The following is a 27,752-nucleotide window of genomic DNA, read 5'->3' on the forward strand; positions in this document are numbered from 1 at the left end:
TACCTTCAGCGCTAAGGATACCAGCCCCTACCCTTGGTGTACCTGAGTGGTTTACTTCTTTTTACCCTTGACTCAGCTGGCACCAAATCTGCACCCTCATGCTGACCACCCCTCCTCAACCTTTTCTCAGCCCTTGAAATGGACTCTGCCTCTGTTAAGCAGGAAGAAGCTACTGAAGACAGTGACCTTCACCCCTTTTTTCCAAAAGATTTCTCCTGCCTAGTGGTTGAGGAAATGATGTGGATACAGATGGTGCCCTAAAAGCTAAAAGAATATTGAGTTACTTTCCCAGGCCCCCTGAGGGGGTTTGAGGCTCATTCTGTAGCCCACTCTGTACCTTGAGAGCTTCTCAAGTCCTTTTCCCCTTATCTTCAAATACCATACAACTTGGACCAAAAGAATTACTGTTGTCTCCCTTATCTTGTGTTCCCTATCCTGTCATTTATCTTCCCCATCCTGTGTCATGACAATTTTTCCTTATCTTGTAAGCCCTAATCTTCACCTCCCCAGAAGAAACCCTAAAATTGCAGCACCATCCTACAGACTGTATAGCTTTCTGTCTATATAAGCCTGGTTTTTCTTTCTCTCCCTATATCAGGGCCTTTGTTTAGTTCCTTGCTAACCTCAGACCCATGAAACTTTCATGAAATAAAGCTCCCAATGGTTACAGAGAAGTTCTAAGTGAATTCTTTCACACCTGAACCAGCTCTCCCAACTCTAAACCTCATCAGTTGGGTTGACTCCCCATAGAGAACTTTCTGGACAAGAAGGATATGATTCACATAGGATGAAAGGTCACGGATGAGTTGCTATCTGCAACAATGGAGAGAACAGTCATATCAATGAGATTCTAAATTCGTAGATACAACTTCTTCCTTCTCCCCAGTGCAAATTTCTTGCCCATCAGAAACACATACTAGGCATAGCATAGAGTTTTGTGCAAGGTAAATGTTTAATACATAAAAAAGGTGTTTTATTCATGCTGGGCTTTTTTACAATGCTACCATTTCTTACTACCCCCCTCAAAAAAATCCTATAGAACCCTCCCTCCCAACAAAGAAATATAGCTAAGCAAAACAAATCTATATATGGTCCTTGTCTAATAACATATTTCTCATTTCCATACATTTTTGTTCTACCACTTCTTTGCTGAAGGAGACATGATTCACCAACATTGCTGATAGTGAACTCTCCTAGTCCCTCCACATTGGATTCTGAGGAGCATTTGATTTGGGCAGCTGACATCAATTCCTTGTTATGGTAGCGTATTCCACAGACTCAATAGGAGTATGAGTTTTGGTATTGATCAGCTCTCTGGGGCTTCTGTTGGACACTATGGCATAATGGATGTCTTCAGCATCCTCATCACTCTCCATCTTCATTGCAGAGCCCTAGAAGCCAGAGGAAGAGAGATAGTATTAAGCTACACTGGGAAGGAAGAAACATTGACATGGTAGGGGGAGGGTGGAAAATGCCTAGTAAGCATCTGTGCGGATGTCACAGACTCAAGTATAGAATGTCTAAGCTAGAAGAGACCTTTGGAATTACCTAGTCTATCTCTCCATTTTATATGTGAGTCAACTGAGGCTCAGACAAGGGAAGTGACTTGTTAAGTTCACACACAAAGTTAGTGGCAGAATAGGAACTAGACTTCAGATGCCCTGACTCCCAGTGATCATTGTAAGCTCCTTGAGGAAAGGGACTGTCTTTTGCCTTTGTTGTATCCCCAGCACTTGGCACAGGGCCTGGGACCTAGTAGGTGGAGAGGAGGATGGGTGCAGTAAAGTTCATTGTTAAAATTTCCAGCATATGCCTCAGAACTAGGGAACACAGATCAAACCTATATTAGGGAATCCAAAATGAGTTACTGTAGTTGTCCTATACAACCTGTTTTTCATTTGGAGGACAGACCAGTTTGTGACAGAGTATGTTTGTCTGTCCCATGATCACAGAAAAGAAAAAGGGGGCCCTTGAAGTGCCCTGCAGCTCTGCCAGTTCATTTTTATAAGCCAGCAGAGAGGGCTGCCTCCTCTGACAAATCTGTCTTCTCCACAGTCCCAACCAGGAAATCACTTTCTAGATAGCTTCAGTTCCTAAAAACCCAATTAGGAGTCAGCTCCAGTCCTCTCAATTTGGCACCAATGGCCATGCCTACATTCTTTGTAGGAAGGCACTCATCACCTGCCCCAAAGGCTCTCTTGCTTGTACTGTGGGCTCATTACATTGATTGAGGAGATCATCACAGGGATTAGGGTATTCCTTGGATCAACACCCCACTCTACCCCACTCCCAATAACAACAAATTTCAAGAGCATTTGGGGGTTTACAAAGCACATCCCTCACAGGAAATCTGTAAGGTAGATAGTACAAGTATTATCCTAATGTTACAGATGAGAAAACTGAAGCTCCATGAGGTTTTATAACCCTAGTGGATTATTCATCTAGGATATGACAGAGATGGAACTAGAACCAGGCCTCATGGTTATGGGTCCATTGCTTTTTCCATTATACTAACCAATCTCTAGTGAATAGCATATTTTTGAAAATAAGAGGGTTTTTTTAATGCATTGATAATTCGTCCCAGTGTTCTGTATTTGTCCTATCTCAAACAATCAATTAATCAACAAACATTTATTAAGTACCTACTATGTATCAGACACTTTGCTAAATAATAGGAGTACAAAAGGAGACAAAATATAGTTCCTGCCCTCAAGAAGCTAACAATCTAGTGTTCCACTTCCTGCATTTAATAAAATTTTCTGACTTGTGGCTTCTTCTGACCCTCTCTGAATAAAGGAGCCTGTAAAGTAGCTGTTCCCCCTGCCTCAATTATTCAGTGCATTGGCAATTCACAATATAATGATCTCTGAATATTTTGGGCCTCTACCAAGTCTGCCTCTGGTGATGTCTCATTGAGGGACAGCAGGTGACTGACCCTGGGATCTCTCAGACTATATTAAGAAAAGACAGGCTCTGATGGTTCCTGTTGATCTGGAAAGATTAAAAAGGAGTATGAGCCTGAAAACAAATGGTGTCTACTGTTCAAGGAATAGCTCAACTAAGTACAGAGAAGTTGATGACCAAAAGATTGTCCACCAGGTAGTGAATTCTTTGGCTGTGGCATCCCATGAAACAAAGATAAAATGAACACATACAGTTGTAACTAGGATGGTATGACCAGGGCGTCATGCCTTAGCAGTCACTGTCTAAGAGGTATGGGAGCATGCTTCTACTCTGAGCTCATTCTAGCATTTTCTACTTAACTCTGTTGGCCCTACATTGAGACATGCCATATTTTGCCTCATAGCTAAGGCACTCTAACCTTCTTTCTGCCCTCACTGTATTTTCTTCCTCTTTTCCTCTCCCTAGAGGTTGTCTTCAAGGCTATACTCAATGGGGTAAACTGTTTCCTATACCTTCTCAACTGCTGCGCAAAGTTCCAATCTATTTCCTAAGGCCCATCTTCTAAGAATTTCTAATCTTCTCCTATGGGCCTCCATGTTTTTTACTTCTTTTTCCTTCTTCATTATATAGAACAGATCTCTGGAAGAGTTTAAGGAAAGGGCTATGATAGGATATGTAGATGATGTAAAAACAAAAGTTATCAATCAAAATTTAATTAAAGATATAAATGGAGTTATAACTAGGTTGAAGTGACTGGGACTTTATATCTGCTTGACAATCTTTCAAGAGGCAGGGGGGCATACTGCCAGGGAACTGGCTCCATCCTCACAGTGCCTGGACCTCTGTGGGTCTTATTGCAAAAGACATCACCTTTCTTACCTTATAGACAAGACACCCTAATCCTGATTCTTCCATGATTTCTCTCTGTCCTCTTCTTTGTGAATTGTCTGCAACATTGTACCCAATAGTTTGAAATTTCTTTTATGCCCCAAACCCCTAATTGTACCACAAGGGTCCAGCCAGCCTCCTGTGGTCCACCTTCTCCATGAATATACCCACTTCTTCCAAATGACCATGGCACCAGAACCTACTATATCCCCTCTTTCTGGGGGGAGTGGGGAAGAGGATTACCATGCCCAGTCAGACTTCACCCAGCTGGGCCAAATTGTCTTCACATCCTTTCTTCCTCCTCTCATGCCCACACTAAAATTTGTCTGTGAGACTACACTTCACATTGCACCTTCCCAGGGTATTGGCTGGGCCAAAACTCTTTGACTTCTCCGACCCTGACAACATTGCCCCAGGCACCAGAATTCCTAGTTATAGCTCTGCATATAAGACTATAACTTTATAAAACTGAAAATCTAGTTTCTCATTTCAAACACAATCATTATAATCTATGACACAAATCCTGCCCTTTCTATTTTGAGAGATCTTTTAGACTAGGACAGATAGATCTGCCCATCTGTGCACTTAGGAGTAGGAAAAGAGAGGAAATTTCATGTCTAGAGACTTCCTGGTAGATGGTCTGAATTATTTTTTGCCTTTGGGCATTGTGTATTATGGTATAAAGTGCATAAGGCAGGGGATTAGGAAGGCTGGACTGGAGTTGACACTTTGTCATTAACTCATAGTGTGATGTTGGTCAACTCTCTTGACCTCTCTGGACCTCAGGTTCTTCCCTTGCAAAATGAGTTGGTTGAACTAGGCAATCTGTTCCTTTCCAGCTCTAAATGATAGGATTTAGAATCTGCTCATGTGAAGAGTAATAAAAACTCCATCCTGCCCCCAGCACAGGGCTGTGGTGTGGGTCAGAAGAGATTACACAGGTGAAAGGTATGAAGTCCTCTGTAGATGCATGCACGTAAAGGATAAGCAGTCTTACTCACCTTTGACTTCTCTCCCTGGGTCTCAGAGTCATCACCTGTCAAAAGAGATACCTTTAGGGGAGTGAACCCCCTACATGGAAGTTAATAAGGGATTACTGTCCCAGCTGCCCAGCTCTGCTCTTAAGCTTAAGGTTTATCACCATGGACAGGGTTCCATTTCTCCATGCCTTATCCTCTTTCCTGCTTCCCCAACACAATTCAAAATGTAGCTATCATGAGTTCCATTCCCATTCTGGGACTTGAAATGGCAAGTTACTGAAGGTTGTTACTGAAGGATTTAAGAGGAACCAATTGGGGAAGATTCCTGGTATATGTATTTGTGCATGCATGTGTATAAACTTCTTAGCCTGGCATTCAAAGCTTTACAGAAACAGATTCCATTCAATCTTTCCAGACTCATCTGCTACTGTTTCCCTTCATTTATTCTATATTCCAGCCAAACTGTACTCTCTCCTCTCTCCATGTCTTCTCTCATGCTGTACTCTACTCTTGGAATAGCATTCACCGGCCCCAGCCCCATCTCCATTTGTAGGGTCTCAAGCCCCAAGTCATGTGTCATGTCCTCATCAGTTTCCTCACCCCTACTCACACCTCATGAACCCAGCTGAAAGCGATCTCTCCTTCCTCACACTTCTCATAGCACTATGACCTGGCCAATTTTGTACTCATCTCACTCTCTCATAAAACACTTAGTCATGTACAAGTTCCCCTGCTCCTTCTCCTTTATTTTGTAAGCTCCTCGGGAGCAATGTCTGTGTCACATCTGTTTTTGTGTTCCCCAGCACCTTACGCTGTCTTGCTCACAGTATGCATTTAACAACTTTTTGTTGAAAAAAATTGAATTGAATGGAGAATTCAGTTGAATTATGGTCAGTGACATGGAGAAAAGGAGGAGAAATATTCATCTCCAAGTATTCATTCAAGGTACATTTGTTGAACACCTACTATGTGCAAGACCCCTTTTGCTGAGAGGATGGGGAGGGAGTTACAAAGATGAATAAAACAAAGTACCTGCCCCCAAGAAGCTCAACTAGGGGAACTGGAACACGTATAGTCGAATGAGATGTGTAATAGAAGAGAGAAATAGAAGGAGATCAGTCGGCAGACTGGTACCATAGTGTTCAAAGGCTATATAGTATCCTGAACTCTCATTAGCTGACCTGAGATCACAATATTAGAGAGGTATGAGATCAGGGAGATTGGGGGCAGAGATGGAATGTATAAAAGGGTTAAGATACCCCATTTCTCACCTTTCCCGGCTTTCTGGTAGATCCTCCTGGTACAAATGATGCCTACAACAAGAAGCACCAATAGGAGCAGACAAGAAAGGACCACACCCAAAATGATGAATTTCTTCTCTGAGGAACTTAGAGGAAGAGAGATACACCAGATATGAGAGAAAGTTGGTGGGGTGGGGAAGAAGTAAACCACCCTGGACACCTGATTTGCTCTGTGCATAATATAATAAAATAGAGGGCATTTTGGCAGTAAGGGTATCCTACCACCTCAGAGGTTTTTGATGCTTAGGACTCAGCAAGAGGGTAATTTAGCAGCTGCACTTTCAGCCAAATATTAGGCTGTCAAATCATATGTAATCACCAACTTTTCCTCCACATTTGAGGATATGGTAAGATAAGGGGTAGAATTAATGTTGTACCTATCACTTGGACTAAGAGGTAAATTTGTATGCTAATTCTCTGTAGCAATTTTCACATGTTCATAGGATACTGGAATCCACCTTAGTGACCATCTTGTCTAATACCTCCAGTTTTCATATGAGTAACTGAGGTCACACAGGAAATTATTTAAAGTGTTGGGACAAGGTTAGCTCCTCTTTAAGGAGGATTGGACTTAATCTTGTTTATATCTCTGCCCATCTAGAAAATGATAACAATGAAATCTATAACACCTACCTTTGACCAGGTGGTGCAGTGGATAAAGCCCTGTGCCTGAAATGAGAAGACTTGAGTTCAAATCCAGTCTCAGACACTTACTAGCTGTGTGACCCTGGGCAAGTCACTTAAATTCTGTTTGCCTCAGTTTTCTCATCTATAAAATGGAGATCATAATAGAATCTACCTCCCAGGGGATTTGTGGGGATCAAATGAAATGATAAATGTAAAAGGCTTAGCATAGTGCCTAGCATATAGTAAACCTTGGATTTAATCTTGTTTTTATTTTTGCCCATCTAGAAAATAACAATGAAATCTATATATAATACCTCTCACCAGGTAGTGCAGTGGATAAAGTGCTAAGCCTGAAATGAGAAGACCTGAATTCAAATCCAGCCTCAGACACTAGCTGGGTGAGCCTGGGCAAGTCACTTAAACTCTGTTTGCCTCAGTTTCCTCATCTATAAAATGGGGATCATAATAGCATCTACCTCCCAGGAGTTTTGTGGGGATCAAATGAGATGATAATTATAAAGGTCTTAGCATAGTACCTGGGACATAGCAAATACTATACAAATGTTAGCTATTATTATTATTGTTGTTATAATAATACACCATGTGATGTGATACCAAAAGCACTGGCCTGACAGGCAAGCGATCTGGTCTCTGAAATTGTTTTTTCTACTAACTCCTAGAGACTAGGTTAGCTCCTTGGTAAGGTGTAAGACCTTGGATTTAATCTTGTTTTTAACCTTTGCCCATCTAGAAAGTGATAAAAATGAAATCCATATATAACACTTAGCTCTCACCAGGTGGTAGAATGGATAAAGTGCCAGGCCTAAAATGAGACGACCTGAGTACAAATCCAGCCTCAGACACTTACTAGCTGTGTGACCCTGGGCAAGTCATTTGAGGATGTGCTAAGAGGAGCAGACTGCACTAAGGTTCACTTGTATACTCTCTGATTCTCTATAACAATTGTCACCTTCATAAGCACATAGGATACCTGAAAAATACTTTGGAGATCATCTTGTCTAATACCTCCATTTTACATATGAGGAAACTGAGGTCACAGCAAATTTTTGAAGTGTTAAGTCTAGGCTGGCTCCTCTATAAGGTATAAGGTCTTGGATTTAATCTTGTTTTTACCTTTGTGCATCTAGAAAATTCTAACAATGAAATCTATAACACTTCTCTCTAGGTGGTAGAGTGGATATAGTGCAGAACCTGGAATTAGAAAGACCTGAGTTCAAATACAGCCTTAGACGCTTCCTAGCTATATGACTTGGGCAAGTCACTTAAACTTTGTCTGCCTTAGTTTCCCAGTCTGTACAACAGAGACAATAATTGCACTTATTTGCCAGGGTTGTTGTGAGGATCAAATGAGATAATACTGATAATAGCTATTATTATTGTTTACTGTCCCCTCTAGACACTTTTCCTTCATAGTGATTGCTCAAGAAATGTCAAGCTCTTGGATTTCAATGAAGTTTGTTTAGCCAAGGTTTAATAGGAACACAATTCTATGAAAGGATCATGAATTTTAGAGATCTTAGGCATGATACAGCCCAGCTCCCTCATTTCATGGATAAGGAAACTGAGCCCCAGAGGGAGGCAAATGCTGAGAGAATATAGAATAAAGGGAACCTGGAACAGTGTCCCCAGGAGCGAAGAAGGCTTTGGATCTGCTTTCCTGGATCCCAGGATTTAGAGCTAGATAAGGCCTCATATGTCATTAAATCCAACAATTTTATTTTATAGATGGGAAACTGAGGCTGAAAGACAGAAATGATTTACCCATGTTCACACAGGCAAAGATGAAGCAATGCAGAAATTAAAATTCAGACCATCTCTTGAATGCCATGGTCTTGATAGGTTCTAGGGTTTGTCCATTCCATGGGGCCATGTTGATGTGTTTCTCATTTAGTGGTTTGAGAACTCCTTGGGAATTCAAGATGATAGTCCAAGAAGTTAGTGCTAAAATTTTTTAAATGGTCCCTCTAGCAGTAAACAATTGCAGATTATGAGTACTATGTTAAATTACTCTAGGATTTCACAACACATTTTTGTTGTTGATGTTGTTGAAAGGGGTTCACAGAACAAAAAAAAAGGTGGGAACCACTGAGGTAGAGAGATAAAGAGTGGTATGAGGACACTGAAAGCCAGGTAGGCACAAGATAGAGTATAGTTTCTGAAGGCAAAATTGTTAAGTACAGAAAATTTGCCTTTGGTAACCCTACTCTCCTTCTCCTTGTACACTGTCTTGTACTTTCCATCAGCTCATCTTTTGCCAAGATTTGGCATATTGAAGTTGGGGAAATATCAAGCCTCCTTGTGACAAGCAGGTAGTGTAGGGGCTCCCCAGCTTGGCCAAGAGTGAAGCTCTTTTGTCCCAGGTGGTTAACTAGTGACCAGCTCCTCAGCTCACCTGACTCTGGTCTGTCTGTAATATCTCTCAAGATTAGGAAGCATGATATGCAGATAGTTGAAGGAGAAATAGGGAGAGGAACTTTCTGCTTCAAACCAACCACATTGGACAATGGGCTAGGGCTAAAGGATATCAGATCTTGGGCCATGGTAAGCTTAAATTTGAGAGAAAAAACATTAAGTGAATTTATGCTAGGCCTGCTGCAGCCCTGGGCTCCCCATGGAAAAGGTCAGTGAATCTTGGAACAATCCAGTGCATACTAAGTTTTGGAGAAGTTTAGGTGCAATGCATAGACTTCTGGGACAGAAAAGGAAGTTTTTGGAAAGTAGAGGTACCTGTTGTTGGCGGCCTGATTGTTGGAAGTGACCCCTGCGGTAGTTTGTATCCCTTTTGTGGAGCTCTGTGTTTGAACTGAGAAAAGAAATAGAGAGAAACGTGTGAACTTGGCACCTGCTGATACTCCCCAGTTGCTGCCAGCACAGGAATGCTGGCCTTGTAAGGGAATGGCACGTTAAAAAGTACAATGCCTAGTGTGAATATAATTTATGATATATCTTATGGTGCTGTGTCAGATACCATTCCTCATACAATCTACAGGATTCTATCCTATAGTTCCTGCTGTAGTCATGTGTGAGGCACCTCAGGGGTCCCTCCTCTGCCAGGTCATTAACAACATGGTACAGAATGTCATATAGGCTATTCTTTCCTCAGGAGATGGCTAGAGCTATCGTAACATGAAGACAAAATAAAGCTGCGTCTTCTCCTGTTCTAGCTCCAGGTGTGCCACTGAAGCCTCCTATATAGAAGGGATGCAGAGACTGCAGGAATAAAAGGAGCAAAGCAAATTTGTGTTTGTTTACAGTTATTTGTGGGAGAATGTATGTACATGTGTGTATATGTGTGATTCAGCGCATGTCTGTGTGTATGTATGTGACACCCTGGGTCTCCATGATTTCCAGGAGTAACTTCTTACCAGGCTTGGGAAAAGGTCATTTACCTTCCCCGGGGACAGGAGATCTAACACAGGCAGCTACATGGTGCAGTGGGTAGAGTATGGGGCTTAGAGACCCAAGTTCAAATCTGGCCTTAGACACTTACTAGCCATAGCAAGTCACTTAACCTCTATGTTGAATTACTTTGTATTATAAAATCCAGTGACTTTTTCTCAACCCTCATTCTCCTTGACCTCTCTGTAGCCTTTGACACTACTAGTCACTCTCTTTTCCTTGGTACTCTCTCTTCTCTAGGTTTTCATGACCCTGCTCTCTCCTTACCTATCTGACCATCCCATCTCAATCGCCTTTGCTGGAGATGACCTAGATGCTCCTCATCTAGGTCATGCCTTTTTACCCTAGGTGTCTTTCAGAGGCCCTCTTCTCTTCTTCTCTACTACTTCACTTGGTGATCTCATCAGCTGTCATGGATTGGATCATTTTATTTATGCTATTGATTCTCAAATTTATCTTTCCTACCTTAACCTCTCTGCTGACCTCCAGTCTCACGTCTACTGCCTTTCAAACATCTCAAATTGGTTGTCCAGTGAACATCTTAAACTCAGCATGTCAAAAACTTAACTCATTATCTTTCCTCTTAAACTCTTCCCACATCCAAATTTTCCCATTACTGACTAAAGCAACATAATCCTTCCAGTCTTCCAGGATCAGTCATCTTTGAATCCTCACTGTGTCTTTGTTGCTAAGGCTTGTTGATTTCACCTTTGCAACATTTCTCAAATGTGATCCCTTCTCTCCTCTGATCCTGCCACCATCTTGGTGCAGATCCTTATTCCCTCACTCTTTGGCTACTGTAATAGCCTTCTGGTGGATCTGTCTACTCCTTCTCTTTGCCACTCCAATCCATCCTCCATTCAGCTACCAGAGTGGCTGAACACAGATCCAACTATATCACTGCTCTACTCAGTAAACTCCAGTCGCTCCCTATTGCCTTCAGGAGTAAATACAAAATTCTTAGTTTGGTGGCCTAGTCCCTGTACCACCTTTCCAGTCTTTTCACACCTTACACCCCAACAGATGCTCTTGGATTCAGTGAAACTGGACTCCTTTCTTTTCTTCAAACAAGATACTCTATCTCTTGGCTCCAGGCATTTTCTCTGGCTGTCTCCCATGCCTGGAATGCTCTCTCTCCCTTGTTATCTCTGCTCCCTGGCTTCCTTCAAGTCCCAACCAAAATTCCACCTTCTACAGGAAACCTTTCCCAACCCCATTGCCTTCCCTCTGTTAATTATTTCCTATTTATCCTGTATATAACTTGTTTGTACATATTTGTTTGCTTTTTGTCTTCCCCATCAGATTGTGAGATCCTTAAGGATAGGTAGAATCTTTTGCTTCTTTTTGTATCTATAGCACTTAGTGTTAGGGGCCTGGCACATAGTAGGAGCTTAAGAAATGTTTATTGACTGACTTTGTGCCTGAGTTTCCTCACCTGTAAAATAGGGATAATAATAACACTTACCTCCCAAGGTTGTTTGGAGAATAAAATGAGATAATATCTATAAAGTGCTCAGCACAATGCCTGGCATATAGTAGGTGCTTAATAAATGCTTGTTCTTTATTCTTAACTCAGCTTAGAGCAAGGGTTCTTAACCTGGGGTCCAATGACTCCCAAGGGGTCCATGGATAGATCTCAAGTGAATTTGGATGCAGAGAAAAAACATTTATTTTCACTAACCTCATACTGAAATTCAACATTCCCTTCAATTATTTAAAAACATTATTCTGAGGTGGGATCTATAGGCTTCACTAGACTGCCAAAAGGTCAATGACACAGAGAAAGTCAAGAACCCCTGACTAAAGAATGAGTGTGGGGAGTGGGGAAGAGCTGAGGGGAATGAGGGAGGGGAGAAAAAGGGGGAACTAGAAAGGATGAAGGTCTATCTGGAGATGCTGAGGAGGCCCACTGTCCCCTCGGAAGGGCCTTCACTTAAATATGTGATTAACAAACGTGTTTAATTGAACAGGCTCTACTTGGAAGGGACTTACCTGGGGACACCACTAGGTGGAATCTCCTGAAGACTTCTTTCCTCTTATCAGGTTCTTCAGGCATCACACACTCATAGTCACCTGAATCCTTTACTCTGAGACTGAACTTTGTGATAGTGATGGTGATAATGCCACTATTATTATCATAAGCGGACAAATATTCATTGCCTGCCACGGAAAAGTTGGAGCTTGTTTCTAAGCGTGGTATGCCACACTCGTCTCCATTCTCTTGCTTTTTACACCAAGACATCCATCTATGTTCATGCTCCTGGGACTCGTAGGAGCAGTTCACACTGAACGTCTCCCCTTCCAGTCGTCTGTACTCTTCCTCAGCCTGTTCTGGTCTCCTGTAGTCTGGAGACCTCGGTCTCAACTCCTGGTACTGGAGCTCAGCCCAAGTCCTCCCTGGCTTGCCTAGGGAACAAGAAGATGAGTGATCTCCTCAGAGAGCAGCCTCCTCTGCCCTCCCATAGACAGAATATGCCCTAAAGAGGCAGCTTAGAGAGTCTCTCTTCCTTCTCTGCCCCTGGACACCCCATGGTGTCCAGCCCTTTCCCCCTCCTGAGCCTTCTCTCCCGTCCCTTCCCTATTTCTCATTACCATTCACCCTCCCTCAGCCCTTTCCTCCTCATGCTCAGCTCTCTCCTCTCCCCCACCCCATCCTCACCCCACCTGAGTTTCCTAGTGACAGCAGCAGCAGCAATAGGATTTCTGGGGCCATGCTGGTCCTCTCTTGTTACTCAAAATGAGACGACACAGGGAGCTGTCAACCCTCCACCTGGCCCCCAGGGAGATGGTAGGAGGGGCAGGGCCCTGGTACTGTTCTTCCTCCTTCTGAGCTTCTATGAAGGAAGAAGAACTAATGTGGGGGACAGGGGGAAGGGCCCTGAGAGGGCAAGTAAAGGGCAGCAGAAGGAAACACAGAGCTCAGAGCAGAAGGGCAGGAGAGCCTTTCCACAACGGTTCTCACCCACTCAGATTGATGCTAAACAAATATGACTTTTTCACATACCCACACTATAGGAACTGCTAGTAGATTTTGCTCCTCCCTCCGAATTTTGGAAATGAAAATGTCACTTGTCAGATCTCTAAGCCTTAATGTGGTTTCAGAGTCCCTCCCACTGAACAACTAAAACCCTAGGAGGATGTGGCTGTTATATGTCTTAGCTCATCCACCTTCTCTTCTCATACCACAATATCTCTAATATGTGGACACCCAGGGTGGCAGGGGAGGGGATACAAGGTCTATAGCTTGGGGTTGAAGTTCCGGCAGTTCTTGGGTTCCTCGGACTGAAGTGCTTCCTGTGAGATGCATGACCTCAGACCCTTAGCACAGTCTGGGAGGGTGGGGGATGAGAGAAGCACCAAGGAGCACCTTCTTACCACCACCTGCCCTTTTCTCTGAGTCTTTTCCTATGGCTAAGAAGCACCAAAGATACATTGATATCTCCCACTTTCTTTTCTAGGACATAGACAGCAGAAACTTTGAAAGTCATCAGTTGGACTGCTTCATTTTATATCTGAGGAAAGCAAGGCCCAGCAAGGAAAAGTTACCTATCCACAATAATATAAATCAGAACCTTGCTTCTGATATTTCTAGGTTCACACCCAGCATAGTTTGTCTAGTCTCAAGGGACAGATTTGCCTGAAGGAGGCAGGGAAGAAGGAACAGATCAGCATAGGATGGATAGTCTTAGGAAATGGTTAAAGATGCTCCCCTGGTCCCCCAGGTTATTTAAGTGGGTGGTGGATAAAGCTAGGACTTCCTCCTAAGGATTCTATGTGTTCATAGAATCTAAAATGTTGTTAAAAAGGCTAGACTTGGACTCAGCATACCTAACTTCAAACCCTAGCTTTGCTCTTTCCTACCTATGTGAATTTGGTAAGTCAATTAATCTCTTTAGGCCTCATTTTCCTCATCTATAAAGTAGCTGGTTTCCCCCAATGTTTCCCTCTGGATAGCTGACTATCTCACAGTGGCCCACCAGTCAGGCAGGTGGTCTGGACCCTTGGCACCACTGCCATGAAGTTCTTATCCAATCAACTGATTAATTAGTGGTCTTGGATTGAAATGGTTTTATTTATTCCCATACATTAAATGGATAAGAAACCCAACTCAATAGCTTGGAATCATGGTATGGAATGTGTATGCCTAATGGGCCACCATTAGTAAACTGAAGTGGCATTGTGGAATGAACCCAACACCAGGCAAAGGCTAATGCTCATTAGTCCCCTGAGGAGGTACAAATATCATGCTCTACCAGTTGTCTTTGACGTTCATCTTGCCAATGGAATTTGATGACTTTAAGGGCAAAGTGGGACTGGCAACTTTGCACAGCAGCATTGTCCTACTCATCAAATTCCCATACAAGTCATGACATCACCTTATGATGTCACTGGTCCTCTTTGAAGGACAAACAGTAGGAGAACAATAGTAGTAAAATGAAGACATTGGATGAGATGACCTCCAAGGCTCATTCCAGTTCTAAATCCATAATCCCAGGATATATCCCAAGGCCATCTAATCCGGCTTCCAGGATACCAAGAATTCTTTCCACAACCTGTCCAGTTCCCTGTCTTTCATCGTCTGTCACGTGGGAATACAAATGACTCACAAGTGTTGTTCTCAAGAACAAACTCCAAAATCTGAAATAGTTTCAGAAAGAAATTTATTAGGGCATTTGATAGGGGACAGCAAACCACAAAGAAGGTGTGGTTTCCTTTTCTAGGCTCTAGAAGGTTTACATTACCTAGAATTTAGACAAGAATATCCACCCGTGAATCACACATACATAATCAATTTGTTAGAGAGGACAACTTGAAAGCAAGGTAGATTGAAATGACTGTGAGTAAATATAAACATTCGATGAAATTTGGGCAAAGCCAAAACACAAAAAGAACCCAAAACACAAGCTTGGAGAAATTCAAAATAAGACAGGTGTGGAGACCAAAACCAAGAATGTTTTGGGTGGATCTAACACCTGGGAGAACCCAAAATTCCTTGTATTCATCTTCAGCATTCCTAGAGAGTGGCATTCTGGGCTCAAACAATCTCTAATCACAAAAAGTTAGACTTAAATAGTATAATAATTAATAGTTTTCTGAATAATATAATAAATGATAAATAATAATCCACAGAAGAAAGGACTGATGAGCTTTTCCCAGAAATGGAGATGATGAAGTCATTTGTCTAATTACTAGGACTTTAAGGGGAACTGCCTTTTCCTTCCAAGTAGGGCCTATATTTAGAACCTTCTTCTTCCTTGACTTCTAATTCTTCCCACAAGTTATAAGAGGTGGTCCAATGGATGGTGCTGGACTCGAGTCAGGAAGATCTGTGTTCAAATCTGGCCTCAGACAACTTCCTAGCTATTTGAGCCTGGATAAGTTATTTAAATTCTGTCTGCCTCAGTTTCCTTATCTGTACCCCTCTCTCGCGGTTGTTGTGAGCATCAAATGAGATAATATTTGAAAAGTGCTTTGCCAGCCTTAAAGTATTATATTAATGCCAGCTATTACTATTAAAGGATTACTGATGTTTAGTTTGGCAAAAAGAAAGTAGGAGTTGAGCACTACTATCACACACAAAGTCGAAGTTCCAGAGTTTTTCACATCTATACACAATCATCAACACATAAACATACACACACACACACACACACACACACACACAAACTCACATATAAAGACTTGGGGCTTAAGGCAGCCTTGAAGTTCAGAAGGAAAGAAAAAATAACCCATATTTAATTTATTTTTTAACTGGTCATTTCACCTTCCCCCTCAAAACAAGAATAATGAGGAAGATAATTTCATTCTGAAAATCTAACACAGGTCAGGGCCAATTCATAGTCCTAGATGTAAAAATGAACAAATTGGCAAGCCATGACACTCCCATTCTATAAACAAAATATAAACCAGGGAAGAAAAATTTAATTGGTGAAGGGATAGAAAAATTAATTTCCAAACAGTGGATTTGCATAGTATTTTTTTATATAGGTGAACAAGAAGCAAATTGGCTGTTAGGTGTTGTTTTTGTTCAGTTGTATCCAACTTTCTTGTGACTCCATGGACTATAGCATGCCAGTAATGTCCATGAGATTTTCTTGGCAAAGATACTGAAGTGGTTTGCCATTTTCTCCTCCAGAAGATTAAAGCAAACAGAGGTTAAGTGACTAGCCCAAGGTCACACAGCTAGGAGGTGACTGAGGTTGGATTTGAACTCAGGTTTTCCTGACTTCAGGCCTGGCACTGTATCCACCATACCACCTAGCAGCCCTAGAAGGAAGTTCAGAAGGTGACAAAACCAAAAAAGGCAATGTTGTAACTACCATGTTAACTATGATTTGTAAGCTGGAGAATGGTGAGCCCGAGAAGGAAATGGCAAACCATTCCAGCATCCTTGTCAAGAAAATACCAAATAAGGTCACAAAGAGCTGGACATGACTGAAAAAAAAAACAACTGAACAACAACAACATGTAAAACAAATCCATACACTGCCTATGCCTGAAACTATATGTCTTACTCTGCATTTCTAGTTCATTGTCTCTATGACAGCAAGTAGGAAGATGATTCATTGTCAGTTTTCTAGAAAGTCATAATTGGTAGTTCCTTTTTGTTTGTTGGAATTTAATTTTTTTCAGTGAACAAAAATCTGATTAGTCACCACAACTGTCACCCATACAGGGGGGTCTTACATTCATTTCTTCTACCTGAGCAAGAATGTCTTTCCCTTTGGTGGTCTGTCTCCTGAAACCCCAAACAAAAATAATGCACCCATTAGGAGCCTATTAGAATGATAGTTACTTAGCTGTCAGTATCCAGCAGCCAAATACATATTTGATGCCAGTCCTTTCTCCAGGCCATTGAGATTAGGCATATGACCTCTGATCCCCTCGTGGTTCTACAGCTATTATGCTTTGAGTCCCCAGGGCAACAACTCAGCTTTGGGCCTAGGGAGACTTGTCTGAAACCCCCAAGTCTGGCCTAAGACTGAGTAGCACAGGATTACTACAAGGGATAGGAATTTTAAGAGATGTCATAAACTTGATTGGGGCACAAAGACCCTTACCAACTCAATCCCAGATATCATGTTTCAGTTTTATTTACACTCTCATAGCTTCATGATCAATTGCTTCCTTATGAAACCCATGTTTGAGAAGCCATACCCAAAGTTCCCTTTAGGAAAGGATTTTATTAACCTCCGCCCAACTAGGAGGGCAACAGGCACTGTGCTTCCTCCCTCCAGGCCCAGAGAGCTTATTTGCCTCAACAACCACATTTGTTTGGACTGCTCCTGCTGGTCTGATCTCTTGCCTTAATTTCACCAGCTGATCTGCCCTCACACATATGGTAGAATGGTGAGGTTAAGCCTATACCCAAAGCCTGAAGCCATTAGGGTGGGGCTTCATCCAGAAAGTGGGATTTAATTATCCTCCCCATAAACTGGTAATAGGGTGGGATATATAATCCATTTTACTAAACTTGTCTCTTTTAGGAACTTAACCTCCTTTGCAGACTTCCAGTGAAGAACTGGCTGCAATAGGGATTCATCTTTATGGGGCCAGGATGTGCAATTCCTTATCCTAGACACCTATAATGGAACAAAAAAAATGGTTCCCAACTGGAGCCTCTAACTGATATAAGTGACTTTGCAAAAGCAAATCTTATTAAAGCTCCCCAAGCTGATGAAACTGTATCATAAAGAGGACCTTCCAAACCAGCTACGTTAGACCACACCCTAATCGGGGATTGTCATAGTGACTCAACAAATTGCTATTTAATCTTTTCCTACAATCTCCTCCATTCCTCAGTGGTGAGATCTTATCCTCTTCTCACCCTTCTGAGGAGGAAATTATGCTTTAGAGGGTAGTAATCAGTCAAGTGAAAGGCTTTCTTGTGACACCATATTTCCTACTTCTCATCCTTCATCCCAATTTCATTCTCTTTCCTTATAGTCATGATCTCATTGAGATTTAGCACAAATTTGACAAAACTTCTGGGTTGGAGACCATACTTCCCACCTTTGGCCTGTAATTTCTTGCCCATGACCTGGGCATCCCCATTCCCATTAGCCTTGCCTCTTTCATTCATGCTGTTACCAAGTCCCCTCTGTTACTGTCATGGTGAAGTCCTTAAAATTCAAGATCTGTTTCTAGTTGCTATTGGGACAAATTATTCTCATTTTTCTTTTGATAGTAATACAATTTCTCTAGTGCCATTAATGATAACCAGAAAATGCTTGACCTGGTGCTATTTTTGTCCTCCTGCTCAGCCTTCTTTACTTCTTTACTCCCTTATATAATCCTACAAGGAAAAATTGGATTTTTAATGGAATGGGGGACTTCTAAGCATTCCTAATAAAGAGACTACAGTTGATTAGAAGTTTTGAAGTTCAAAGACAAGAGTTAAGAAAAACAAATAAAAAAGTAAACACAAATGAACAATAAAAAGGGACTAAACAAAGACAAACATATTCTAATGTGAGGAGATGATTCATGTGACACCTCTGAATTCTATTATCATCAGACCTGGAAGAAGGAGTCTAATTAGACAATGCCTGGATGTGGTTGTTATGTCTTGGAGATCTTAAGAGAAGGATGGAAAGACTAGAGAAAAGGAATATACTAGCCAGTGAAGGAAAGGAAGATTAGAGAAAATTATCTCACATAATCATTGTGCATAAGAAGATATTATGCAAATAAGACTGAGGGTATGTGGGAACCAGTTGACACTTGAACCTTATTCTCCTCTGAACTGGTAAAAAGAGGGAAGAACACACACACACACAAACACACAGAGTTCATACAAGTCTTCCCAAATTTCTCTGAAACCATCCCTTTCATCACTTCTTACAGCACAATAGAATTCCATCACAATCATATACCACAGCTTGTTTAGCCATTCCCCATTTGATGAGCATCCCCTAAATTTGCAATTCTTTGCCACCAAAAAAAGCTGTTATAAATATTTTTGTACACATAGGTCCTTTTCATTTTTGTTTTTTTTCATTTCTTTTGGGATACAGACCTAATAGTGATATTTTTAAAATTTTTAATTTTATTTTTACTTTTTTAAAAATTAATTTATTTACTTTTAGTTTTCAACACCCAACTCCACAAAACCTTCAGTTCTAAATTTTCTCCCCATCCCATCCCTCCCCCCACCCCAAGATGGCCTGCATTCCGAATACCTCTTCCCCTAATGTGCCCTCCCTTCTATCTCCCCCTCGTCTCTTATTCTCTTCCCCTTCTATTTTCCTGTAGGACAGGATAGATTTCTATACTCCATTGTCTTTACATCTTATATCCTAGTTGCATATGAAAACAATTTTTAACATTTGTTTTTAAAACTTTGGGTTTCAAATTTTCTCCCTTCCTCCCTCCCCACTCACCCTCATTAAAAAGGCAAGCAACTTGATACAGGTTATACATGTGTAGTTATGCAAAACACTTCTGCAGTAGTCATGTTGTAAAAAACTAACTATATTTCCCTTCATCCCATCCTGCTTTATTCTATTCTCTCTTTTGACCCTGTCCCTCCTCAGAAGTGTTTGCTTCTGATTACCCCTTCCCCCATGTGCCCTTCCCTCTATCATCCCCCTGCTCTCTTATCCCCTTCCTCCCTATTTTCCTGTAGGATAAGATAGATTTCCATACCCCATTGTGTATGTTATTCCCTCCTTAAGCCAAATCCAATGAGAATAAGATTCAGTCATTCCTTCTCACCTTCCCCCACTTACCCTCTATTGTAAAAGCCTTTTCTTGTCTGTTTTTTGTTTTACCCCATTCTACCTCTCCCTTTCTCCTTCTGTCATATCTTAATTTTATTCTCCAGATAGCACCCCTTCATCTTCAACTCACTCTGTGCCTTCTATGTATCTATCTATCTATCTATGCATCCATGTAATTTTTTCCCCTCCAACTACCCTAATACTGACAAAGATCTCATGAGTTACAAATATCATCTTTCCATGTAGGAATGTAAACAGTTCAACTTTAATAAGTCCCTTCTATTTCTCTTCCCTGTTTCCTTCTTCATGCTTCTCTTGAGTCTTGCATTTGAAAGTCAAATTTTCTATTCAGCTCTGGTCTTTTCATCAAGAATGTTTGAGGCAAGGCAGCTAGGTGGTGGAATGGATAGAGCACCAGCCCTGAAGTCAGGAGGACCTGAGTTCAAATCTGGCCTCAGACCAAACACTTGACACTTACTAGCTGTGTGACCCTAGGCAAGTCACTTAACCTCAAGTGCCTAAAAATAAAAAAAAGAATGCTGGAAAGTCCTCTATTTCACTGAATATCCATTTTTTTTTTCCTCTGAAGGTTTATACTCAGTTTTGCTGGGTGCAGAAAGAGGATTTTTTTTTTGGACATGGCAAATGTGGAAACTTGTTTTACTTGACTATTTGACATGTTTGCAACAGGGGTTTTGTTTTTCATTAGTTCTCAATCATGGTAGAGCAGAGAGTGAGGCCTGGTCTTTGCCTGAGCACCCATGCTGAACTGTGTTCCTCTCCCAGTCTGGTGCAATAGACCTTTCCGATCACCATCCAGGTTGTCTTGGGCTGGAAATTTGTTTCACTCTGTCTTTTTGTGGGTTCTGCTGCTCTAGAATTTGTTCAGAGCCATTTTTTACAGGTATTAGGAGGAGTTTGGGGGAGAGCTCAAGCAAGTCACTGCTTTTCCTCCATCGTCTTGGCTCTGCTCCCCCCCTCCCAGTAGTGGTATTGCCAGGTCAATGGGTATGCTTGGTTTTATAGTCCTTTGGGTATAGTTCTTAATTGCTCTCCAGAATGGTTGAATCAGTCACACCTCCACCAACAGTGCTTTAGTGTCTCAATTTTCCCACATCCCCTTCAGCATTTGTCATTTTCCTTTTCTGTCCTTTTAGCCTATCTAATAGGTGTGAGGTAGAACCTCAGAATTGTTTTAATTTGCATTTCTCTAATCAATAATAATTTAGAGCATTTTTTCATATGGCTATAGATAGCTTTGATTACTTCATCTGAAAACTGACTGTTCATATTTTTGACCATTTATCAGTTGGGGAATGACTTTTATTTTTATAAATTTGACTCAGTTGTCTATATTTTTGAGAAATGAGGCCTTTATCAGAGAAACTTGCTTCAAATTTTTTTTCATAGTTATGATTGCTAACTGTATTTCCCTCCACCCTATTTCCCTCCTGTTTATTACATTCTCTCTCTCTTTTCTTGCTGTCCCTCCTCAAAAGTATTTTGCTTCTGACTACCCATTGCCCCAATCTACCCTCCTTTCTATCAGACCTCCTCTCTTCTTTTGTCCCCTTCTACTCCTACTTTCCTGTAGGCTAAGATAGCTTTTTCTCTGCCATCTTGGCTCTTCCTGTTCAACACCTCTCCCCCCAAACTCCAGGAGCTAGGATTTCAATCAAAAATCTACTACCCACCAAAACTGAGTGCAATTCTTCAGGGAAAAGAATAGATATTTAGTGAAATAAAGGATTTTCAAAGATCCCTGATGAAAAGACCAGAGCTAAATAGAAATTTTGACATTCAAACACAAGAGTCAAGAGAAGCATCAAAAAGTAAACATGAAAGAGTAATCATAAGAGACTTGATAAAATTAAACTGTTTACATTCCTATATGGAGGATGAGAAAGAGAGATCTCAAAGTTTACTATAATAATATGAAAAAATGCTCTAAATCACTACAGATTAGAGAAATGCCAATTAAAGCAACTCTGAGGTACTATGTCATACTTAATAAAAATGGCAAATGCTGGAGGGGATGAGGGAAAAATAAGTACACTAGTGAACTGCTGATGGAGTAATGAACTGGTTCAACCATTCTGCTCTTTACCCAGGAAGAGCTGGGGCCAAGGTGTCTCATGCAGCCACAAGTGCTACCACTCTCCTTTGCTTTGGAACCATTCTGGAGAGAAGGGGAAAATCTTTCTCACAAAAAAAGTGGCACACAAGGAAGCACTTTTAAATGGAAGGGAAAATAGATGTGGAAGGGTAGGCAATACTTGAACATCACTCATTAAAAAAATGGTTCAAAGAGTAAAGAATATATATACATACTCAGGTGTGTATAGAAATGCAACTTAATTGATAGGGATATAGAAGAGTAAGGGAATAAGAGAAAGGTGGGGGATGATAAAAGGGGAGATTAAGGAAGGCAGTGGTAAGAAGGCAGAAGAAGAAGGAGGAGGAGGAGGAGGAGGGATGGAGGGAAATACACAGTTAGAAATCATAACTATGAATGTGAATGGGATGAGCTCACCCTTAAACAGAAGCAATAATAGAATGAATTAGAAACCAGAATCCAACAATATGTTGTTTACAAGAGGCATATTTGAAAGAGAAAGACACACACAGAGTTAAAATAAAGGACTAGAAAGAGAATCTAATATGTTTCAGCTGATGTAGAAAAGGCAGGGATAGCAGTCATGATCTCGGACAAAGAAAAAGCAAAAATAGAACTAATTAAGAGATAATCAGGGAAACTATATTATGACAAAAGTTACCCAAAAAAAGTGAGCCATGCCCTAATTGATAAATGGTCAGAGGATATAAACAGGCAGTTTTCAGAAAAAGAAATCAAAGCTATCTATGATCATACTTTTTAAATGCTCATAATCACTATTGATTAGAGAAATGTGAATTTAAAAAACTCTGAGGTACTACCTCATAACTATAAGAAATTACAAATGCTGGAGGGGATGAGGGAAAAATAGGTACACCAACAAACTGCTAGTGGAATGAATAGTGAACTAGTCCAACCATTCTGGAGAACAATTTGAAACTGCCCAAAGAGCTATAAAACTATGCATATCCTATGACCCAGAAATCTCACTACTAGGTCTGTATCCCAAAGAGATTTTTTGTTTTTTAAAAAAAAGGAAAGAAACCTATATGTACAAAAATATTTTTAACAGCTCTTTTTGTGGTGGCAAAGAATTGGAAGTGAAGGGGATACTTATTAATCGGGGAATGGCTGAACAAATTGTGGTATATGATTGTGATGGAATATTACTGTGCTATAAGAAATGAAGAGGGAACATAACAAGAACTATATGAACTGATGCAAAGTGAAGTGAGAAGAAACAGGAGATCTACAGTAACAGCAATGTTATAATGATGATTGATTGTGAAACGCTTGGCTTCTCTGATCAATACAATGATCCAAAACAATTCCAAAGGATTCATAATGAAAAAACCTACACACCACTAGAGTCAGAACTGATGAACTCTGAGTGCAATTTGAAGTATAATTTTCTCACTTTATTTTTCTTGCTTCTTAAAAAAAGTGGCTAATATGGAAATATGTTTTGCATTATACCATTTGTAATGTTGATATCATATTGCTTGCCTTCTCAGTGGATGTGGGAGAGTGAGAGAATTTGGAACTTAAAATTTAAAAAGAAAAGAATTTTAAAAGTAAATAAATTTTTAAAAAAAGACAGAGCTGATTGGTAACTTTGGTGAAGGTAATTTCCATTAAATGATGTAGTCGGAAACCAATCTTGAGGTCTGAAAGAGATTGAGGGGAAATGAAGTGGAGGCAGCAGGTCTAGATCTGGCTTTCTCAAGAAGTTTATGGGATAGAAGAAGATATATGGGCTGATAGCAAGAAGGATGGTCAGATCAGATGAAGGGATGGGGCATAAATTTGTAAACAGGAGGGAATCAGTATGTAAATAGGGAGAGATTAAAGAGTACTGAAAGAGTGGAGATGATAGAGAAATCAACTTACTGAAAACATTTGATCTTCTTGCTAAGTAGAGAGATCTGGAAGCCATGTGAAAAACCCATTTATGGTATAAATTCATTTTAACAACTTACAGAAGATAGTAGAAAATTGTGAATAGTGTCACAATAGTGCCTAAGACACAGAGAGGCAGCATGGAATAATGCATAGAGAACTGGTGTCAAAATTAAAAAGGTTTGAGTTTAAGTCCTGACTTATACTTTTTTGTTTTGGAGGTAATTGGGGTTAAGTGACTTGCCCAGGGTCATACAACTAGTAAGTGTCTGAGGCTGGATTTGAGCTCAGGTCCTCCTGACATCAGGGCCAGTGTTCTACCCCACTGTGCCATTTAGCTGTCCCCTGACTTATACATTATTGCTGGGCAAATTACTTAAACTCTCAGTGTCTCAGTTAAGTTTCTTTAAGGCCAAATTGCAAAGAAGTTATGGATCTATATAAGAGCCAATTATATTGGTACTCTTCACCAATTATATTGGAAATCTGGACAAAACAAAATAAAACAAAACCTTATAGAATGTCAAAAAGCAGTGGAAGGGGACTTCTGGGAAGATGATCATATATTAGGACCTAGATGAGTCCAGATCCACTGCTAACACTCCAGTATTCCTCTAAAAAGGAATAAGGAAATAGAAAACTAAAGAAAACTTCCACTCAATCCATTATTGCAGAAAGATTGCTGGAATTCTGCATAAGCACAGAGCAGAGACAGGATAGGGTAGGTGGAAGGTGAAGTGTGAAATAACCCATCAGGAAATAAGACCATAGCTGCATTCAGAGTAAAGTGACCTAGGGGACCCACTCTTCTGGGCAAGAGCCAGAGCCAGAGCCGAGCCAGAGCCAGAGCATCACCCAGCACAGGATCATCTGAGCCCCTGTCTGCTAGACCAACATTAGACAGCCTGCACCCAATCCAGCATCCTGGTAACCCATACCCAGCTTAAGATTCAGGTATACTCTGCCTACACCAACATTATGCAACCTGGACCTGGACTACAGCAGGAGACAAAGTAAGACAATTCCTACAGAATGTGGTGCCCACTGAACTGAAGATCAAGAAGGACCTTTTGACACCATCCAGAAGCAAAGAAATACATTTTGACTCTAGCACAAGTTCTAAGCCCAGAAAATGAGCCTGGAGAGATGAGCAATCAGAACAAAGAGATGAAAAGAAATATCAACAGACTACCTGAAAACCATAACCAAAACATTTTATGAAAAAACTTAGATACTACATTTCAAGAAATAAGAAAATTGCACAGATCTTTTAGAGTCAGAGGACACTTCACCCTGATTCCAAGTCCTGATCTCTATCTACTACAGCACCTAGCTGCCAAGACCCAATGCTGGAAAGGCTTTTGACAAAATACAACGCTTGCTTAAAACACTAAGTATAGGAGTAAATGGACATTTCATTAACAGATAAATAATATTTACCTAAAATCAAAGTAAGCATTATATGTTAGGAAGAAAAGATAACCTTAACTCTAATTCTAAGTCTTTCAAAAAAAAATCAGGGGGAAAACAAAGATGCCCATTATCTTGACTACTTTTTAACATAGTTCTAGAAATGCTAGCTATAGTCATAAAACGAGAGAGAGAGAGAGAGAGAGAGAGAGAGAGAGAGAGAGAGAGAGAGAGAGAGAGAGAAATTGAGGGAATAAGCATTGAAAAGAAGAAAATTATCAAGTTTACTGATGTCATGGTTTACCTAAAGAACCCTAGGGAATTGACTAAAAATTAACTGAAACAATAAATTCAGCCATTTTGCAGGATATAAAATATGCCTTTGTTTTTTATCAGCATTTCTATTGCCAACAAAACACAGAAAAAAGAGCTAGAAAGAGATGTTAAATGTGACATCCAAAACAAATTAGAGGAGCAAGGAAGATATTACCTCTAGAATACATTGATAGGTGAATAGTTTGTGACCAAACAAGTGATAGAGAGGATAACAGAAGAAAAATTTGGACAATTTTTATTTCATAATTTTAAAGTCTTTTCATTTGCAAAATCAATGCCATTAAAATTAGAAACAGAAGAGAAAATTAGAAAAAAACGTGGTACAAGTTTCTGCGATAAAACCTTACTCCTAAGATGTATATGGAACTGATTCAAATTATAAGAACAAAAATCATTTCCCAATAGATAAATGGTCAAAAGATATGAACAATTTTCAAAGGAAGAAATTCATGCTATCAATGATCATATTAAAAAACCTCTCCAAATCACTAATAGAGAAATACAAATGAAAGCAACTCTGAGGTTACATTTCTCACTTAGCAGATCAGCAAAGATGACAAAAGTAAAAAATGATAATTGTTGGAAAGTATGTGGGAGGACAGGCACAAATATATTGATGGCAAAGCTATGAATTGGTCCAGCCATTTTGGATAGCAGTTTCAAACTATGCAATGCCTCCCCCTACCAAAGCCACTGAACTGTCCATACTCTTTGACATCAAAACTACTACTAGGCTTATTATAGCCCAAGGAGATCAAAGGAAGAGGAAAAGGACCCATATATGCAAAAACAGTTAGTCCTCTTTTTGTAATAGCAAAAACTGGAAACTAAAGAGATAACCATTTATCGGAGAATAATTAAACAAATTATGGAATATAAATGTAATAGAATATTGCTGTACCATAAAAGAGGCTGAAATGGATGGTTTCAGAGAAACCTGTGAAGACTTGCATAAACCAATACAGAGTGAAGTGAGCAGAACCAGGAGAAAAATTTATATAGTAACAACAACAATACAAAAAAAGAAACTCTGAAAGACTTAAGAACTCCAATCAATGCAATTATAAGCTATGATTCCAGAGAACTGATAATGAGGTATACTGCTCACCTGTTGCAGAGAGGTGATGAACTAAAAAAAAAAAGCAGAATAAGACAAACATTTTTCAGTTACAGATAATATGGGATTTTTTTTTTTTTTTTTGCTTAACTGTTCATATCTTCTGCAGGGCCTTTACCTCATCTAATAGTAGAGTGTGGTAGTGAGATCATGACAGGGATAAGGGTAGAGTAACACACACACACACACACACACACACAGAAAGTGAGAGAGAGAGAGAGAGAGAGAGATAAGAAAGAAGGAAAGAAAGGAGAAAAGAAAAAAAGGGAAGGAAAACAGACATCTTTTATTAAATAAATACAGAGAAGAGAATAGAAGCAAAGTCCAAAAGAAGCACAGACAAGCAAAACAACTTTAAAAGCTGATTGACAGTAACTAGGACTATCTTCAAGATTCTTGGAGACTCAGAATCATGGAGACTAAATACATCTCAGAAAAGCTGACCATCCCCTAGAAAAAGGAGCTGGTCAAATTCCCTCTCTCTTTGTCTCTGTCACTATTTCCAATGCTTCTGTCTGTCTATCTCTGCCTCTGTCTCCCTGTCTCTGTCTATCTCTTTTCCTACCCTTCTTTCTCTGTCTCTCTTTCTATCTCTGTCTCTGTCTTTCTGTTTCTCTCTCTCTCATTTCCAGACCGCAGCATAACATAGGGACTGTCATTTCTGGCCAGGATTCCCTTCTGTTCCCATCACAAACGGTTAATGAAGCTTGAGAGGGAAGCAAAGAGTCTGTGAGTCATGGTGACCTGATAAGAGAGTTCTTGGACCTTTGGTTCCTGGTTTCCTTCTTTTTTACCTTTCTGTTTCTTTTTCTCACCACAGGTCAGAGACTAGTATGATAAGGAAGCCATTGGAACATTGAATCTCTTCTTTTAGAAGCATATGGCAGGGATGATCATGTGCTTCATGAAGACTAAGAGAGCAGTTGAAGGACACTTCCTAAATTTCAACCTCTTTATGTAGGGGAGGGGGAATTTTGGATTTCCTAGTTAATATGATCTTGACTCTATCCTTATAGCCAGAGAAGAGAGGTT

At 40.4% G+C, this 27,752-nt stretch overlaps 2 protein-coding genes across 6 annotated transcripts in view; both read right to left on the bottom strand.

The window, feature by feature from the left end:
* Positions 1–933: 933 nt before the first annotated feature.
* On the bottom strand, positions 934–12,988 carry LOC114053289 (trem-like transcript 4 protein). 5 transcript variants are annotated; one of them, XM_027876228.1, is made up of 7 exons: positions 12,785–12,968; positions 12,113–12,526; positions 9,449–9,524; positions 6,707–6,742; positions 6,044–6,159; positions 4,794–4,828; positions 934–1,391 (listed from the first exon to the last, which is right to left on the bottom strand). In XM_027876228.1, the coding sequence occupies exons 1-7, from the start codon at positions 12,831–12,833 to the stop codon at positions 1,245–1,247; spliced, it is 873 nt and encodes a 290-aa protein (XP_027732029.1). In that variant the 5' UTR covers positions 12,834–12,968; the 3' UTR covers positions 934–1,244. The 5 variants fall into 5 exon arrangements, with proteins under 5 accessions (XP_027732029.1, XP_027732030.1, XP_027732032.1 ...); XM_027876232.1 differs by having other exon boundaries at positions 1,341–1,391; positions 6,044–6,085; positions 12,785–12,988; XM_027876229.1 differs by lacking the exon at positions 6,707–6,742.
* Positions 12,989–14,586: 1,598 nt separating this feature from the next.
* Positions 14,587–27,752, bottom strand: part of LOC114053516 (natural cytotoxicity triggering receptor 2-like) — a 34,817-nt gene continuing 21,651 nt past the window's right edge. Inside the window, exons 6-8 of the mRNA XM_027876632.1 lie at positions 17,617–17,703; positions 16,823–16,859; positions 14,587–14,699 (exon numbers count right to left, since the gene is read on the bottom strand). Of these exons, the coding sequence (XP_027732433.1) occupies positions 14,587–14,699; positions 16,823–16,859; positions 17,617–17,703 (237 nt within the window). The remainder of the gene's footprint in view (positions 14,700–16,822; positions 16,860–17,616; positions 17,704–27,752) is intronic.

Source organism: Vombatus ursinus, unplaced genomic scaffold (genome assembly GCF_900497805.2).
Source record: "Vombatus ursinus unplaced genomic scaffold, bare-nosed wombat genome assembly UNPS02014811.1, whole genome shotgun sequence".
In the NCBI taxonomy this organism is placed as follows: Eukaryota; Metazoa; Chordata; class Mammalia; order Diprotodontia; family Vombatidae; genus Vombatus; species Vombatus ursinus.

Excerpts from the sequence above, each read along its gene's own strand:
- LOC114053289 (XM_027876228.1), bottom strand. The coding sequence starts at position 12,833 with ATGGCCCCAGAAATCCTATTGCTGCTGCTGCTGTCACTAGGAAACTCA. Across the intron at positions 6,160-6,706 it reads ACTGCACCACCTGGTCAAAG|TTCCTCAGAGAAGAAATTCA; the intron begins GTAGGTGTTATA and ends TCTTCCTCTAAG. Across the intron at positions 4,829-6,043 it reads CTACCAGAAAGCCGGGAAAG|GTGATGACTCTGAGACCCAG; the intron begins GTGAGAAATGGG and ends CTCTTTTGACAG.